This window comes from Diaphorina citri, unplaced genomic scaffold (assembly GCF_000475195.1).
Source record: "Diaphorina citri unplaced genomic scaffold, Diaci psyllid genome assembly version 1.1 scaffold1661, whole genome shotgun sequence".
Classification (NCBI taxonomy): Eukaryota; Metazoa; Arthropoda; class Insecta; order Hemiptera; family Psyllidae; genus Diaphorina; species Diaphorina citri.
Window position 1 is genome coordinate 43,343 of NW_007379087.1, and position 18,416 is coordinate 61,758.

Genomic DNA, 18,416 nt, shown 5'->3' on the forward strand with positions numbered 1-18,416 from the left:
ATAGCAGGGCTTTAACTTCTCTCTTCTTTCTGGTCCTATCCTCTCGGTCGGCTAGGCTCTTGCTTGTAATAGGGTAGTCCTATTTTTAGGCGGGGCCGCCTTAGCTTGGGCGCCGGATCGTGAATGTTCCCGTCTGCGTGATAGTTGGATTCGATTGATCCGCCGTTTAATTTTTGACTTTAACAAACGCGTGAAACGACAACTGAGTTTTCGTTTCACGCTAATAAAAAAAATACCTTTTGCTCGGTCAGTCTTTCAAGTAATCATGGATATACCAGAGCCATCCGTTCGGTGAATTTTGGTCAGCGCGAATTGTGACTTCTCAAATTTTGTTACTACAAACTACTTTATTCACGAAACTGTTTATTTCTGCAGACACCAGGCATAGATTAACCACAGTTCTATGAATGTCGAGTCGATGGTAAATCATGGTAATGATGATGGTTCAATATAGTAATTCAATGATGAATGACATTTGAATAACATGCGTAATTCATCTATTCATCGGATGGATATCGGATCCATGAATCAATTTCAAGATCCTGCTATGATTTTTTTTAGTACTGGTTTGTTTGGTATTAAGCTATTTTATCCAAAAAAAAAAAAAGTGGTTCTCCAACTATCTCCCTTATCATTGATGCTGGTTCCAGAATAGCCAGGACTTTCGCTTTCTCTCTCCTTCTGTCCTTATCCTTTTCTGCTGAAGCATTTTTTTTTTTTCTCTTTTGATTTGATGGTAAGAGTGGTAAGTGATTGCTAATCTAGAACTAGAGGACCATTAAGAACGTAGTTGTATATAGGCTTTGTTTTACTTTTTTTTGAACCGTTGTGTTTCGAAACCAACCAGTTCTAAAAAAAAAATCATAGCAGGATAAAAAAAAAAAAGTGTCTCTCCTTAAAACGATATGATGGTTCCAGAAAACCAGGACTTTCCTTCTCTCTTCCGAGAACTTAGCATATAACATCTCTAACAAAATTTTTAAAAAAAAAAAAAAAATATACCAAACAAACAAACAAAGTTGAAAGCTCTGAATTCAGATTGAGGTTCCGACTATTAAAAGACCGAAAGTCACTGAAGAGACCATGTTCAAGTATTCGCACTCATCGCCCCAGAACGACTCTGAGGTTCAGCAAACCATGTCACGTCAGTGCCACCAAGGTTAAGAAACATCCGGCCTGGTCGGTCACTCGTGAAATATTGGGTGACCTTTTCCATAACGAGAGAGAGAGTTCCGATTATTATTGGCACTTAAATGAGCCACACGACCTTCCTTCTCTCTTCTCACAGGAAACTGTTTTATTGTTATTATTTATCTAAGAGGTTTGATAGAGGGAACTGTAACTGCTAAGGTCTTATCGTCCCGAAATGGAAGAGCAAAGAAGGACAGGATAGGAGAAAGCCAGCCGTTCCGAGAACGAACCTTATCTGTTTAGGATTAAAAAGAAGTGGTTGGGTGGAAGAGCCCTGCCACTATAAATAAAGCCAAAGAAGAAGGAGAAAGAGGAGAATCAGAATAAGAAACTAAACGCCAAAATACGGACTGAGCGGAAACAGAAAAGCATAAAACGGCCTCTTACCTTCCAACACCGCGGGAATCGCCACCTCACTCACATCCCTCTTGTGCAGTCGACTGTGGGCGAACACTCCCGCTAGAAGAAGAAGAAGCTATAAATAAAGCCAAAGAAGAAGGAGAAAGAGGAGAAGGAGAATGAGAATTTTAAACGCCAAAATACTGACTGAGCGGAAACAGAAAAGCACAAAACGGCCTCTTACCTTCCAACACCGCGGGAATCGCCACCTCACTCACATCCCTCTTGTGCAGTCGACTGTGGGCGAACACTCCAGCCATCCTAGCTCCATCTGCATCAAAGCCATCCAGAGGCTTAAGGAACCTCTCCTCTTGTTGTTGAAGCTGCACAAAGTTGAGAACCATCACCAGAAATGTCACAAACAGGATGGACACGATTCCCAGCAGGATTTTCTCGAGAAGGGATCGGTGTGTCCAGAAGTTCGCTTTGGGCTGGCTAGAAAACGGGGCGTAGCCGCGCGCTTCGGTTCGGAACATGGCTGGCTGCGACAGATTGCTTTAGCGGGGCGAAAGTGTCTGTGATTCACAGCGTCTGTGATTCACAGCGGGAGCGGTATGAACTTCGCGGCTTTCGATGATGGAGGTGGCTTTTCAAATTAGGTACTTGTCAGGCGCGGGAAATGGGGAACGTGACCGTGAGATAGTCAGATATGGTGAGGGGGAGTTGATTTTATCACAGAAGGATTTACGCTTTCGGATTTACAATTTGCTGGGCCTTGAGCGGTCAGTTTTGGCTGTGAAACGGATTACATGTCTGGTTCATTGTCTGTAACAGAGAGGAAAAAGAAGAGTTGAGGTTAATAAATAGATAATAGCTCAGTCAGCGCGCTTGCCTTCAGCTTCGTTCGTTCTCGGAAAGGTTGGATTACAGCTCGGCCACCATTTCGTGTTCCTGGTAAAAAGACCTTTAATTTGATATATAGGTCGACCAGGTTTGGATAAGTCCTTCTATGGGAACAGACAGAGTGACAGACAGAAGACACCGCAGCGAATACAATAGTCCGTCCACTATACCTTTTTTTTGTTAGTATCGTAATAATAAAGGAAGGACGGGCTAAAAACACAAATCTGAATCCAGTGAATACCTACCTACACCTATGACTAAGAATATTATTTATAGGTAGGTACCTATGAAATTACCTACTTGCCAAACAGCCACACGTGGCGTTACAGGTATTCTACGATTGTGTTATAGGTATTACCTATTACCTATATTGTGTTATTGGTGTAGGTAAGTATTACCTAGACCAGGGGTTTCCAACTTCCATGTGTATGCGGGCCACATGCTACACTCGGAGGTACTTCGCGGGCCACATAGGGGAGCACCCCCTCCCCCCACTTTTCAGACAGAACCATCACCAGAAATGTCACAAACAGGATGGACACGATTCCCAGCAGGATTTTCTCGAGAAGAGATCGGTGTGTCCAGAAGTTCGCTTTGGGCTGGCTAGAAAACGGGGCGTAGCCGCGCGCTTCGGTTCCTTCGCACTAATAAGAAGAAAAAAGATTACCTATATAAAATCGATTGACCTATTGTGTTAAAATAGGAACACACTACTATCACGTCACGTCATGTCACGTCACGTTTATCCTATGGGAAGTCAGAAAGATGAAGTTCAAAGTTTTCCTACAATATTGTAGGTAATCTCGTTCAGGACAGTACACCACTACTATCACGGAGAACCATCACCAGAAATGTCACAAACAGGATGGACACGATTCCAAGCAGGATTTTCTCGAGAAGAGATCGGTGTGTCCAGAAGTTCGCTTTGGGCTGGCTAGAAAACGGGGCGTAGCCGCGCGCTTCGGTTCGGAACATGGCTGGCTGCGACAGATTGCTTTAGCGGGGCGAAAGTTTCTGTGATTCACAGCGGGAGCGGTATGAACTTCGCGGCTTTCGATGATGGAGGTGGCTTTTCAAATTAGGTACTTGTCAGGCGCGGGACTTTTTTTTGGCTGGGGTTCAATATTGAGGAATTTGTGATTAAGGAGCGATCTTTAAGAACTTGTTTTAAGGCGGATTTTTCGCGTTTACCCACGTAGGTAATATCTCATATTTAAAGTAATTAGCTGGGTATACCCATTGGTAGGTATACCCAGCTAAGAAAACTTGACAACTTTGTTGATTGTTTGTACACACCTCTTTAATACAAGCGACGCCGATTTTAATTATCAAGCTACGATTAAATGAACAAAAGTGGCTATTGCTTTTTTTTGGCTGGGGTTCAATATTGACGAATTTGTGATTAAGGAGCGATCTTTAAGAACTTGTTTTAAGGCGGATTTTTCGAGTTTACCTACGTAATATCTTAATCAGGGGGGTATACCCATTGGTAGGTATACTCTGGTATACCCAGCTAAGAAAACTTGAGAACTTTGGTGATTGTTGATACACACCTCTTTAATACAAGCGACGCCGATTTTAACATCAAGCTACGATTAAATGAACAAATCTACCTACTTCGACTAGATACATAAGTTTCCAATGTTTTCCACCATAAACAAAATATTTAATTCGCACCTTGCGAGATCAATTTGTTCATTTGTTGGCATTGGTACATGAACAAGTGACAGAAATGAGAAATGATTCATTTATGAAACAATATGCCACAAACAATAGATCACTTGTTAGGAAATCGCGAGAGAAAACAATAATCGTTAAGATAAGACAACAGTGTGTCCCAGAAATCATAGTCTCGGTGAAATTAGGAAAAAGATTGAGCAGTTTCATTAATGAATAAATACATGCTATAGTCTGGCTGGGGGACTTTAAACAGGGAGGATATGCCAGCCTGAAATTTCCTTAGCTAAAGAAATGACAGAGGTTAAGTGACAAATTTCAACCCAAAGCAATCACCTTCAGGCTGATTGAGAGGCTGACAACAAACGCCGACCCCGTCTGAACACGGGAAAACGTGGAGAAGGAGAAAGAGCAATGCCCAATCCAGAAACAATAGATCAGTTGTTAACAAATCGACGAGACGAGATCATTTAAATCAGAAGACAAAGTACACTGTGTACTTACACTGTGTCCGAAAAATCCTTGACCCGGTATAATCGTACAGAAAGAACTGGGCTTGACAGAACGAACGGCGTGAGATTTAACTTCTAACGCGAAAAAAATCTGGTGTGAACATCACACGACTTTCCTTATCCTATTGAATGATGCTTATTTGAATGTTCTTTTACCGATTTACAATATCTCTAACCGTTTTGTCGCTACATCTGAAAACCGCCAAAACTGTCTTTAGGTTAAAAAGGCGCGACTCCTGCAGAACCCTGCTCAAAAGAACAATAACAAAGCGATCTACATGCAGCATCTTTTCAACTTACCTTCCAGGACAGGCCAGTCTCCGAGGTATTCCAGAATGGATTCCATAGGATTGAACACCTGCAGTTCAATCTGAGAGCTGTCTTTAGGTTAAAAAGGCGCGACTCCTGCAGAACCCTGCTCAAGGACAATAACAAAGCGATCTACATGTAGCATCTTTTCAACTTACCTTCCAGGACAGGCCAGCCTCCGAGGTATTCCAGAATGGATTTAGCAGAATGAATGAACCGCTCGGTCCCAATGGATCAATGATTTTATCATTACCTATTATTATTTTCTTAAAGAGGTTTGATAAAGGGAACTGTAACTGCTAAGGTCTTATCGTCCCGAAATCGAAGAGAGAAGGAGGACGGGATGGGAGAAAGTCAGCCGTTCCGAGAACGAACATTATCTGTTCAGGATAAAATCCGCCCCGGGTGGAAGGAGGACAGGATAGGAGAAAGTCAGCCGTTCCGCGAACGAACATTATCTGTTCAGGATAAAATCCGCCTCGGGTGGAAATCGAACCCGCGGCCTAGCGCTTACAAGTCAGACGCGCTACCAACCAATTAACGAGGCTGGCATGGAAAGTCTTTACATATATCTATTTAATTGGACCTGCGATTTTCGGTGGAATCGAAGTTTTTGATCTTTTTTTTTACTGGCCGATAAGACCAAAAAGTCCCATAGTGCCCCCATTCCCATTATGCCTTTTTTTTTTTTTTTTTTTTTTGCCTTAAGAAACCCGACTGAACCGATTTGGACTGACCAAACAAAAACTGATTTGAAAGAAAATCGATAAAAAATCGATTTAAAGAAAGGAGAGAGAAAAATATTGATAAAAAAAAAGAATAAAAATTGATTAAAAACACTAAACTAAAATAAATAAATCCAAATTTGGCATTAAAAAAAGGTACTACCTAAAATATAATCACAAAAAAAAAAAAAAAAAAAAAAAAAAAAAAAAAAAAAAACCTAACACTTCAATGTTTACCTACCATGCTGGCACCGGTCCGCTATGCGCATTTATATGTCATAGGCTACTCATTTTCCTCACGAGGCTGATGGGGCCCCGCAACAGCCAGTCACGGATCAATCATTGCATGATACAAAACTTCTTGACCCCGCCGCGGGAATCGAACCCGGGTCTCCCCCGTGCAAGGCGAGCGCAGTGACCACTACGCCATGGGAGCTGACAGTTTAATAAAGCACGTCTTTAGGAATGAACTAGGAAGGATAGTAAAAGAGCAGTCGTGACTACCAGACAAATTGTACCTAGGTAGACCTATCTTCCTATCTAATACGTTTATTAAGAAGGCCAAAGTTCGATGCCAAGGAACAAGAAATGAACAGAGCCAAATCTTGAACCACCAAAACCTCAGCCAAAGAAAGACAATAAGGATACCAAAGCCAAACTTGTTCAAGTTGAAATTCAAATCAGGTTAGAGAGAAATCATCAGACGAGGTAAATAATAAAAAGGGATATAAAAAACAACAACAACAACAAAAAATTTGGACCGATTGCAATACTTTCATTACTAGTATAGCTCCGCTATACTGTAGTAATAGAAAGTAACAAAGGATAAATAATAATATGCATCTAGGAAAGAAAAAAAATTGACCTGATTACATTACTTTCCTTCCTATAGGATAAGGAAAGTAAAAAAAATCATAGACTAAATTTTTCGTCATTTCAGTAAGTACCTACCTACAATTTATTAGTCACCCTAGTTAGCTTGGAGGTTAGTGCGTCTGCCTTGCAAGTGCTAGGTCGCGGGTTTGATTCCTCTCGGGGCGAACTTCATCCTGAACAGATAAGGTTCGTTCTCGGAACGGCTGGCTTTCTCCTATCCTGTCTCTCTTCGATTTCGGGACGATAAGACCTCAGCATTTACAGTTCCCTCTATCAAACCTCTTCGTAGATTCTTAAAAGCTTCACCCATCTGTTCTTAGAAGCTTCACCCATTTGTTCTTAGAAGTTTCACCCATCTGTTCTTGGAAGCTTCACCCATCTGTTCTTAGAAGCTTCACCCATTTGTTCTTAGAAGTTTCACCCATCTGTTCTTGGAAGCTTCACCCATCTGTTCTTAGAAGCTTCACCCATTTGTTCTTAGAAGTTTCACCCATCTGTTCTTGGAAGCTTCACCCATCTGTTCTTAGAAGCTTCACCCATTTGTTCTTAGAAGTTTCACCCATCTGTTCTTGGAAGCTTCACCCATCTGTTCTTAGAAGCTTCACCCATCGTAGATTCTTAGAAGCTTCACCCATCCTGTAGGGCTGTTTTTTTCCTACACCTAAGCCTTGGGTGGGCTTTTTGCGTATGGAGCTAAGCTGATCAAACCTCTTTGAACTTTCTTTTAGCACCCACTCAAAAATCAGCTGGTCCGAAAGTTCATCTAACGTTTCTAGAGACCGGATTTAGAGGTACAAGACAGGATTTAGAGATTAAGGTGCAAGATAGAAGACAGGATTTAGAGATCCAGTTTAGAGGTCAAGTCCAAATCTCTTTCCTCAGGTCAATCTGAATATGGGTGCTTAAGAATCAATATAGCATATTGTCCATTTACACCGTATAGCTTTCTAGAATCCTCATAATAAAAGTAGAAACACTACTATCACGTGACGTGACGTGATAGTAGTGTTTAGTGATGGGTTGTGGGTAAATACCCACTGGGTGGGTAAATAAAAATTGGGTATTTACCCGGGTATTTATCCACCCCCAGGGTGGGTAAATACCCGGGTATTTTAAAAAAAGAAGAAAAATAAACAAAAAACATTGTCACTTGATTTTTTTTTTTAATTTCCCGGGCACAATTCGACTGAGGCGCTTCTTGAAAATACCCGGGTATTTATAAAAATTGGGTATTTACCCCAAAAATAAGTACCCGGGTATTTACCCATCTCTAGTAGTGTTGCTGCCCTGAATGAAATTACCTACAAATAAATGGGAAAACTTTGAACTACATCTTTCTGACTCCCCATGACTTCACGTGACGTGAAGGTAGTGTGTTTCTACCTTAACCAGAGACAGAGTCATCAGAGGGTCTCTATCATTTTCAAACTTTCATAGGTTTATTTAATCAGGCGACTACGTGCTACTAAAAGTCGCGCGACTGCGCTTATGTGGGACGGGCTTAAAGGTCTTTACACTTTAACAGACTGGTCATTAGAGACGTTAAGCTCTGTTGTTCGTTAACCGCCGATATGGAGTGTTGGGTGTAGACAGTCATCAGAGGGTCTCTATCATTTTCGAATTTTCATAGGTTTATTTAATCAGGCGACTACGTGCTACTGAAACTCGCGCGACTGCGCTTATGTAGGACGGGCCTATAGGTCTTTACACTTTAACAGACTGGTCATTAGAGACGTTAAGCTCTGTTGTTCCTTAACCGCCGATATGGAGTGTTGGGTGTAGATTTGGTGAGTGCCCAAGGTATAGAGGTGTAGATATTGTGACCGGATACTTTCACCAGAGGCATTCAGGCACCACACGGAGATAAACCCAACTTTCAATATCGCTTTAGGACGGTAGCTGTTTTTTTTTTTCGATTGATAAAAAATACTTAGCTTCAGGATGCTAATATTATCTAAATAGCTTTAGAACGGTATCCAAACCAACTTTCAATAGGTACAGCACGGTAGCTAATTGGCACATGTACCTTGAGGGCGATTTAGGTTCGGTGTAGAAAACAGCAGAACAGTATCTCAATAGAATATACCTTGTTTATCCTGCCCGAATAGGACTGAAAAGTCCCTTTACCCCAGCAGTCTAAACAAGGTCTCGTATATTTTGATGGGTTAAAGAATAATACATACAACTTACAATTCATTGAAAAGACCTTGCTTAACTAGAAAAAAAAAGGGTAAATGTAAATTAATAGGTGGTAGTAGAGAATGACAATAGAGGGAGCTGTAACTGCTATGGTCTTATGGTCCCGAAATCGAGAGAAGGAAGACAGGATAGGAGAAAGCCAGCTGTTCCGATAACGAGTACAACTTACAATTCAGTAAAAAGACCTTGCTTAACTAGAAAAAAAGGGTAAATGTAAATTAATAGGTGGTAGTAGAGAATGACAAAAGAGGGAGCTGTAACTGCTATGGTCTTATGGTCCCGAAATCGAGAGAAGGAAGACAGGATAGGAGAAAGCCAGCTGTTCCGATAACGAACCTTGTCCGTTCAGGATAAAATCAGCCCCGGGCGGGAATCGAACCCGCGACCTAGCGCTTACAAGGCAGACGCGCTACCGTCCAAGCTAACTAGACTGGCTAAGTGGCTATTGCTTTTTTTTGATCCTTTAGGGCTGTTTGTTCCTACACCTAATAACCTCAGAGTGGGCTTTTTGTGCATGAACGATAGGAGGACAGGATACGAGAAAGCTGGCCATTTCCCTTCTCTCTTCGCTTTCAGAACGATAAGACCTTAGCAGTTACAGTTCCCTCTATCAAACATCTTAGCCTACTTAGCTTAGTTGGTAGTGCGTCTGCCTTGTAAGCGCTAGGCCGCGGGTTCGATTCCCGCCCGGGGCGGATTTTATCCTGAACTTCTTGACCCCGCCGGGAATCGAACCCGGGTCTCCCCCGTGCAAGGCGAGCGCAGTGACCACTACGCCATGGGAGCTGACAGTTTAATAAAGCACGTCTTTAGGAATGAACTAGGAAGGATAGTAAAAGAGCAGTCGTGACTACCAGACAAATTGTACCTAGGTAGACCTATCTTCCTATCTAATACGTTTATTAAGAAGGCCAAAGTTCGATGCCAAGGAACAAGAAATGAACAGAGCCAAATCTTGAACCACCAAAACCTCAGCCAAAGAAAGACAATAAGGATACCAAAGCCAAACTTGTTCAAGTTGAAATTCAAATCAGGTTAGAGAGAAATCATCAGACGAGGTAAATAATAAAAAGGGATATAAAAAACAACAACAACAACAAAAAATTTGGACCGATTGCAATACTTTCATTACTAGTATAGCTCCGCTATACTGTAGTAATAGAAAGTAACAAAGGATAAATAATAATATGCATCTAGGAAAGAAAAAAAATTGACCTGATTACATTACTTTCCTTCCTATAGGATAAGGAAAGTAAAAAAAATCATAGACTAAATTTTTCGTCATTTCAGTAAGTACCTACCTACAATTTATTAGTCACCCTAGTTAGCTTGGAGGTTAGTGCGTCTGCCTTGCAAGTGCTAGGTCGCGGGTTTGATTCCTCTCGGGGCGAACTTCATCCTGAACAGATAAGGTTCGTTCTCGGAACGGCTGGCTTTCTCCTATCCTGTCTCTCTTCGATTTCGGGACGATAAGACCTCAGCATTTACAGTTCCCTCTATCAAACCTCTTCGTAGATTCTTAAAAGCTTCACCCATCTGTTCTTAGAAGCTTCACCCATTTGTTCTTAGAAGTTTCACCCATCTGTTCTTGGAAGCTTCACCCATCTGTTCTTAGAAGCTTCACCCATCGTAGATTCTTAGAAGCTTCACCCATCCTGTAGGGCTGTTTTTTTCCTACACCTAAGCCTTGGGTGGGCTTTTTGCGTATGGAGCTAAGCTGATCAAACCTCTTTGAACTTTCTTTTAGCACCCACTCAAAAATCAGCTGGTCCGAAAGTTCATCTAACGTTTCTAGAGACCGGATTTAGAGGTACAAGACAGGATTTAGAGATTAAGGTGCAAGATCCAGGGCCGTTCTTAGGCCAGCCACTCACTAACAGGCAGACCTGAAAGCAGTGGCGTAGCGTGTATGTATGGCGTGTATGGCGGCCATACAACTAAAAAGTTCACTCTAATGCCCATAAATATTAATGGCATGTACTGTGATGGGACTTGGTAGACCTGTGCATGAGCCCAGATTAAGGTGCAAGATAGAAGACAGGATTTAGAGATCCAGTTTAGAGGTCAAGTCCAAATCTCTTTCCTCAGGTCAATCTGAATATGGGTGCTTAAGAATCAATATAGCATATTGTCCATTTACACCGTATAGCTTTCTAGAATCCTCATAATAAAAGTAGAAACACTACTATCACGTGACGTGACGTGATAGTAGTGTTTAGTGATGGGTTGTGGGTAAATACCCACTGGGTGGGTAAATAGAAAGGTACACCTGATCAGGTTTACCTGATAGTGTGCTTATCAGGTAGACCTGACAGACGGACCTGATCAGTACCAGTCAGGTCTACCTCATAGTGTGTGTGCTTATCAAGTAGACCTGACAGACGGACCTGATCAGCCGTACCTGTCAGGTCTCCCTCATAGTGTGTGTGCTTATCAGGTGGACCTGACAGGCGGAGCTGATCAGCCCTACCTGTCAGGTCTCTCTCATAGTGTGTGTGCTTATCAGGTAGACCTGACAGGCGGACCTGATCAGCCGTACCTGTCAGGTCTACCTGATGGTGAGTGGCTGGCCTAAGACTAACCCCGCCCCCCTCCGCGGGGCAAACATCGTCCGGAAATCTAAGGAATGTCTTCGAGGAAATTAGGAGGAAAATAACCCTTCGCTGACCGCTTCAGTCAGGGATGCTTTGAAAGAGTGAAAAGAAAGAGAGTTAAGGATGAGATTTTAGTACATAAGAAGTATTATTTGGAAGTTTGATAGAGGAAACTGGAACTCCTTAGATCTTATCGTTCCAAAAACGGAGAATGAAGGAAGGACAGGATAGGAAAAAGCCAGCCTTTCCTAGAAAGAAGCCTATCTGTTTAGGATAAAATCCGGCCCGGGCGAGAATCGAACCTGCAACCTATCGCTTACAAGACACACGCGCTACTCTCCAACCTGACTAGCTTGGCTCTGTTGGTACTTGGTTAATCGGTTTTTAGTATTTTAGTCTATAAATTTAATTACCTACTTTAAATAATATTGGTAGGTAGATACTCAATACTGATTAATCTGATTATAGCTTTTGGTAATACTCAATAAAAACGGTACTATAAAGCATTTATAGTTATAGGTTTATGGTGGTTCAGAAAACTGCAGAATTTCCTAAGAAAAAGGGCCTCTATATCACCATTGAAAATAATATTCGTAATCTTTTTTTCAGTGTTTATGATGATTTATTGATTTCAAACCACGGAAAAGCCTGCCGTTCCAAGAACGAACATTATCCCATCAGGATAAAATCTCACCCGGGCGCTAGCCTCCAAGCTAACTAGGCTGGCTGAGGCGAATTATATTATTCAGGATAAAGTTCGTTCTCAGAATCCTGTCTTCCTCTCGTTGATTTCGGGACTAAAGTTTAGCCGGCGGCCGGGGTAAGCTATATAGCTTCTAAGGCCAGCAACTCAATATCAGGTAGACCTGATAGGCGGACCTGGCTTTCTTAAGAAAGGCTCTGGGCAGCACTACTTTACTAGTAAGAATAAAAACGAATGGGGAAAACCAATTTTTTACATTTTCTCACACAAATGAGCTCTGATCTCGAAATTTGTCGCGACGACCTATGAACTCAAGAAAGTTTTAGATAACACTTCAGTCGATCATTTAAGACCGGTTTTAGCGTTATCTATGTTAAGCTACGCCGAGGAAGACCAATAAATGGATGGGTGACTTAAACATTATATTGGGAAGAAAGGGAGAACGGGCTTTGATTTTAAATCATTACATGAAAGTAAAATCAAAAAATCAAATCAAGAATGATAATAAACTGAATATGAAACAAATTAGGTAGGTAGGTACATAGGTACTGATTTTCTCTAATCACGATCGAATAAACTACGGGCTAAAAAAAATCCCGGAGGGACGGACCCAGCTTGTTTAATGCCAAATTCGGATAGATTTTATTTATTTTAGTTTAGTGCTTTTTTAAATCAGTTTTAATTGTTTCTTTTTTCATCGTTTTTTTATCAATTTTTTTCTCCTTTCTTTTAATCGATTTTTTACTGTTTTTTTACCTTTTTTCCTTTGAAATCAGTTGTTTGGTCAATCGAAATCGCTTCAGTCGGGTTTCTTAGGTCATATTTAGGTAGTAAGAGTCGGTTTGTTGTTTTCAGTTTATGTTGAGGTGTTTTGGACTTCAGAAGTTGATTTCTAACTTGGGAGAACTTTTTGCATGTGTGTTGAGAAAATAAAAAGGTAGATAAACAAATTGTTTTTATTATTTACTTTTTCTTAAATTTTAGAAGTACATTTTATCTATTTTTGCCAGCCTAGTTAGCTTAGTTGGTAGTGCGTCTGCCTTGTAAGCGCTGGGCCGCGAGTTCGATTCCCGCCCGGGTCGGATTTTATCCTGATGGGATAATGTTCGTTCTCGGAACGGCTGGCTTTCTCCTATCCTGTCTTCCTTCTCTCTTCGATTTCGGGACGATAAGACCATAGCAGTTACAGTTCCCTCTGTCAAACCTCTTAAAAAAAAAAAAACCTACGTCAATAGTTTGAAGAGACGCCCGGCATAAATCAACACGGAACAGAGTTTTGATGTTTTACTGATTTTTTTTTTTTTTTTTTTTTTTTTTTTTTTTTTTTATTTTATGTTAAAACCCAATCTCATTCCCCGCGCCCGACAATCCGTTACAGCCATGTTCCGAACCGAAGCGCGCGGCTACACCCCGTTTTCCATCCAGCCCAAAGCCAACTTCTCGAGACACCGATCCCTTCTCGAGAAAATCCTGCGGGGAATTGTGTCAATCCTATTTGTGACATTTTTCCTGAAGAGCCTGGATGGGTTTGATGGATTGGATGGAGCCAGGACGGCCTACAGTCGATTGCACAAGAGGGACGTGAGTGAGGAGGCGATTCCCGCGTTTTTGGAAGGTAAGTTGGACCGTTTTGTGTATTGTTTCCCTCAGTCAGTATTTTTCCCTGATTTTTAATATTTCGGCTCTTAGAAGTCTTTTTCTTACTCTGCCGGGAGAGTTTGAAGCGCCGCCTTGCCACCCGGCCTATATTAACACGAAACATGGATTAGAGTTTCTTGAAACAACCACCTTTCACAATGTGAGCAGTGACCGTTGTATTATAGGGTTAGGTTAAACACAAAAATGGAGCTTTCTTTTTCGTTGTCGTGGTTACTGAATAATGACCGAAAATTTCTAAAATTCGAACCAATTTTCACAGATCTTCCTCAAGAACCCTCCGAAGCCGACAATGATGAGTCCAAAGCCATCCAGAAGCCTCAATCTTCCGCCGACGACGCTCCGGAGATATGCTACTCTGAAGGCTGCATCCACACTGCTTCTAAGCTGCTGAGCAACATGAACCAGTCGGTGGACCCGTGTCAGGACTTCTATCGGTTTACGTGTGGACGCTTCCTGGAGGAGTCGGTCATTCCAGATGATAAGCCAGGTATAGCCTCGTTTCCACTTGTAGTTCGGAAAAAAATCGTGTCGTGCATAAGAGGGAACACCTTAAATTATATTGCCTAAGGGAATTTTGTGTTGTTCGGGGGAAAAAAATCGTGTTTTGCGTAAAAGGGGAAACTTATTTAAATTACCTACATTGCCTACAAGGACATTTTTGTGTTGTTCAGGCATCTGCCATCACCATTAGACTACAGCAGCGATTCTCAACCGGGGGGTACGCGAGAGACTGTCCTGGGGTACGGGCGAAAAAAGGTCGAGAACCGCTGTACAACACCGATAACAACAAAAACAATCTCAATTCTATTCTCTTTCCCAGGTCAATCATCCTTCAGCGTTATCAGCGATCAGTTGGAAGATCAACTTCGTACCATTATTGAAGAACCTGCCAAAGACTCCGACATCAAAAAATTCTATATTTTATTTAAAAAAAAAAGATTTCTTTTATGTGGCAGGATTCTCCTGAAGGAGCTCTTCCACCCAACCACAGGTAGAAAAGAAAAGAAGAGGCAGATATTCAATTCTATTAAATTCAATTCTATTCTATTCCCCAGAACTATCATCCTTCAGCGTTATCAGAGATCAGTTAAAGCTTCAAATCCGTACGATCATTGAGGAGCCTGCCAAAGACTCCGACATCAAACCTTTCCGACTAGCTAAGAATTTTTACAAGGTTTGCATGAATGAGACCCAGATTGAGCTGCAAGGGTTGGACCATATGAAATCCATTCTGAAGCAACTTGGAGGCTGGCCGGTCCTGGAGGGTAAGTTGGAGATTTGTATAAGAGCTATTTCTTTAACAAGGGGAATTCAGGCTGGTATACTCCGTTAAATTTGTGGTCGGGATATTGGCGACAATTTCGCGGTAAATGGAGTGATTTATCCTTCGATGCACCTAATGTATTTCTCTTTTAATGCCTTACTTTATGACTTATGACCTATCCTATGATTTTTCCATTGCCTTACTTTATTACCAAGGAAGTTCAAATGCCATATTGCCATGGCGCCATACTATTTTGCCATATTTTAGCAAAATTTGGAAAAATGCCATAAAAAGACTCATAGTACCAACCCTTGAAGTAGCTTCCGTGGTCAAGTGGGTATCACACAAGCTTGCACGCCAGAGGTCACGGGTTTGATTCCCGGCGGGGTCGAGGTTTTTTCCGCTCTGTGCTTGGAGTTCGGAGTGCACTCAGCCTTGTGAGGAAATTGGGTACTTAGTCGAGTAGCGACCAGCGTTATTACCAGTGTAGAAAAAAGTTGATTTTTTGCTTATTTTGCCATATTTTAAAAGTATTTTTGAGTAAAATACCTATAAAACTTTAAGAACAAAGAAAATAAAAATTGCAAAAAAAAGTACTAAGAAAGGTCGATTCCTATGTAAAAAGTCTTCAAAAATCCAAATCTGGAGTCAAAACAGCGAAAAATTATTTAAAAAGGTTAAAAATTCAATTTTCATTTGACGTTTCGAGGAAAAATGTAAAATAGTTGCCTCTGATTATTGAAAAAATTGCTTCTTTTGCCATGTTTTGAACAAATAAATGCCATATAATTTTTTTCTAAAATAAGTGCCATATTGCCATGTTTTTCAGTGCCATATTTTGGAAAAATAAGTGCCATGTCCTGAACTTCTCTGTTTATTACCTGTGATTTTTTATTTATGTCTGGTTGCTTCTCTTCCGAGAGAGAAGGTATGCTTATCGCTGCTACTTTTATCAGGGCCGTATTTGGGGCCCCCTCCCCTCGAGCTCCATTTTTCTCCTTTACTGTACGTCAGACTGCGAAAAATTGGGGCCGAGGGGGCTTGGCCACCCCCCTTTCCCTACCTTCAAGCTTCAATTTTTTTTTCTCTCAAAATCCTGGACACGGTTCTAACTTTTATTACACCATTATCTTAGATAAGATAACGATAACGATAAGATAAGAACAGAATATGAATCATGCTAGGTATGATAAAATACGCAGTTTTGTGTTTTGCCGGTACAGAAATACTCCGTTTCATGATTCCACCGTCAAATGATTTACAAATTACAATCGTCTACACTACCTACTCTACACAAATGATTTACAAATTACAATCGTCTACACTACTCTACACAAATGATTTACAATCAGATCGTAAATTCTGCCAGAATGAGACTGAAAAGTCCCTTTACTCCCGCAGTCTGAACAAGGTCTTATAGATATATTTCATAGGTAGGTATAGTTTAAACATTTAAAACTAAAAAAAACCTTGTTTAAATATTAAAGAACAAAAAAATACAAAAATATGTGATAAAGTAGGTATTAGGATTAGGAGAGGGATAGGGGTGTCTTTCACATACACACAATTACAGTCACATTCATACTTGCATCCCGTGTCCGCCCGCGCGCGAATGCCCCAACATCTGCACCCAATTCAAGGAGGTGTTGAAAAGGAATTAAAAAAAGTGGGAAATGGTAGATTTCTAGTTATTCTACCCATTTATTTATCCGTTTTAAATATCTCGAGAACGGTTTATCGTAGAGACGTAGAGCGATGAAATTTTGCAAGTTAATGTGTAGTGTGTTCCAATCCCAAGAATTTACGACTGAATTGACTGGAATAATTTCTAAAGAGCGGGCCGATTTTGGGTGATCTGTTGAGCAATTTTTTGTGATACTTTTGATTACTTGTTTCATGATGAAATATTGGGATCACACCCCCCACAGATCATTGATATTGACTTTTTCGAAATTTCGACAGGTTTCTTTGTCGATTTTGTCCCCTCTTAGGTATTGCATTTAGAGATTTAGACATTTGAAAAGTCGTGCGATGTTCACACAACTTTCCCTTGTTCATAATATGGGGCGAAAGATTCCGTGGCTGGCGGCAACCCTGCTTTCCTATTCCAAAACCTCCCAGCTTGTATATTACATATTTATTCTGTGTAATATTATCCTTAGGCAGTATTAGCTGTACTTGTTTCTTATTCCGTTTCTAGTTGACATAGCTGTCTTTATGGGAGCCGATAGAGAGGCCGCTGTAAAGGAACTGAGAGAGAGTCGGGACTTTGAGATAGCGCTGGCTAATATCTCGTCGCCCGAAACAGAGAGACGAAACGCAACCAAGCTGTACAACCCAATGAAGATTACAGAACTGCAGGTGAGATTTTAAGAGTGGAGCAATACCCAAGCATTCTGTGGCGGAACACTTCAATTCTATTCTATTCTATTCCGTTCTCTCTCTTCTACCTTCCTCTCTCTTGTCTTCTCTTCTCTTCTCTTCTCTTCTCTTCTCTTCTCTTCTCTTCTCTTCTCTTGTCTTCTCTTCTCTTCTCTTCTCTTCTCTTCTCCATCTTCTCAACTATTTCATTCTCTTCTGTACTATTCTATTCCATTCAGTATTTGGTTTCTTCTCTTTAACTCCATTCTCTTTTCGACTCTTTTCTATTCTTTTATCCAGTAAATTATTGTCTTATTCAACTCTATTCTAATTTATAGGTCAAACTTTCTTGACTTGGCGGGGCGGAGCGGTACCGCGCTCCTTAATGTTTTTTATTCTAGGAACGATACCCAAGCATCCCCTGGACGGAGTACATCAACACCATCCTGAGCCCAAACGCCCAACTCAAAGATGACGAAACCATCATTGTGATGGAGCCCGAATACATTCACGACCTTGAGAAGCTACTTTCGACGACCCCCAAACGAACCATGGCCAACTATGTGATGTGGAGGGCGACAGCTGATAGTGTTTCCTACTTGACGGAGGCCATCCGGGCCCGGCAATCGGCCTACATTAAGGCTGTGACTGGCGTTAGTGAACAACAGGCTAGGTGGAAGGACTGTGTTGACGCGGTGAAAGCAAGCTTTCCGTTGGCCATTGGTAAGTTTTTTGTTGGCCATTGGTAAGTTTTTCGTTGGCCATTGGTGAGTTTTTTGTTGGCTATCGGTGCCTATTGGCGATTGGTAAGTAAGAATTGAAAAGAACATGAAATAGAGTGTTGTTGTAGCGGCTTTAGCTTTCGCCGAATGGCGATAGCAGAATAAAGAAAAGATGTTTTTTTTGTATCTGCTGTACACCGGGGTGATGGTTTCTAGCTCTAGCCATGTTAAATTGGCTGGCTCGTCCTGAACCGCAGTCAACCATCGTGAGGATTTGTGCTTGGTCTTGAAAAGTAGAGAGAATCCTTTGAGGAACTGCCAGCTAGCTAGGCTGGTTAGGGTTAGCTGTTCTCCTCCCTGTTTATAGTCCCACAGCCAGACG

The 18,416-nt window shown here is 41.3% G+C and overlaps 2 protein-coding genes across 2 annotated transcripts in view; one reads left to right on the forward strand and one right to left on the reverse strand.

The window, feature by feature from the left end:
- LOC103516773 (neprilysin-2-like) overlaps positions 1-4,968 on the reverse strand; it is a 31,616-nt gene extending 26,648 nt beyond the window's left edge. The window contains exon 1 of the mRNA XM_026829075.1: positions 4,923-4,968. Coding sequence (XP_026684876.1) covers positions 4,923-4,968 — 46 coding nt within the window. The remainder of the gene's footprint in view (positions 1-4,922) is intronic.
- A 7,836-nt stretch (positions 4,969-12,804) lies between these two features.
- The window catches only part of LOC103516775 (neprilysin-2-like), a 15,447-nt gene continuing 9,835 nt past the window's right edge, over positions 12,805-18,416 (forward strand). Inside the window, exons 1-6 of the mRNA XM_008481763.2 lie at positions 12,805-12,965; positions 13,407-13,643; positions 13,947-14,174; positions 14,743-14,952; positions 17,152-17,312; positions 17,714-18,035. Coding sequence (XP_008479985.1) covers positions 13,409-13,643; positions 13,947-14,174; positions 14,743-14,952; positions 17,152-17,312; positions 17,714-18,035 — 1,156 coding nt within the window. The 5' untranslated portion in view covers positions 12,805-12,965; positions 13,407-13,408. The remainder of the gene's footprint in view (positions 12,966-13,406; positions 13,644-13,946; positions 14,175-14,742; positions 14,953-17,151; positions 17,313-17,713; positions 18,036-18,416) is intronic.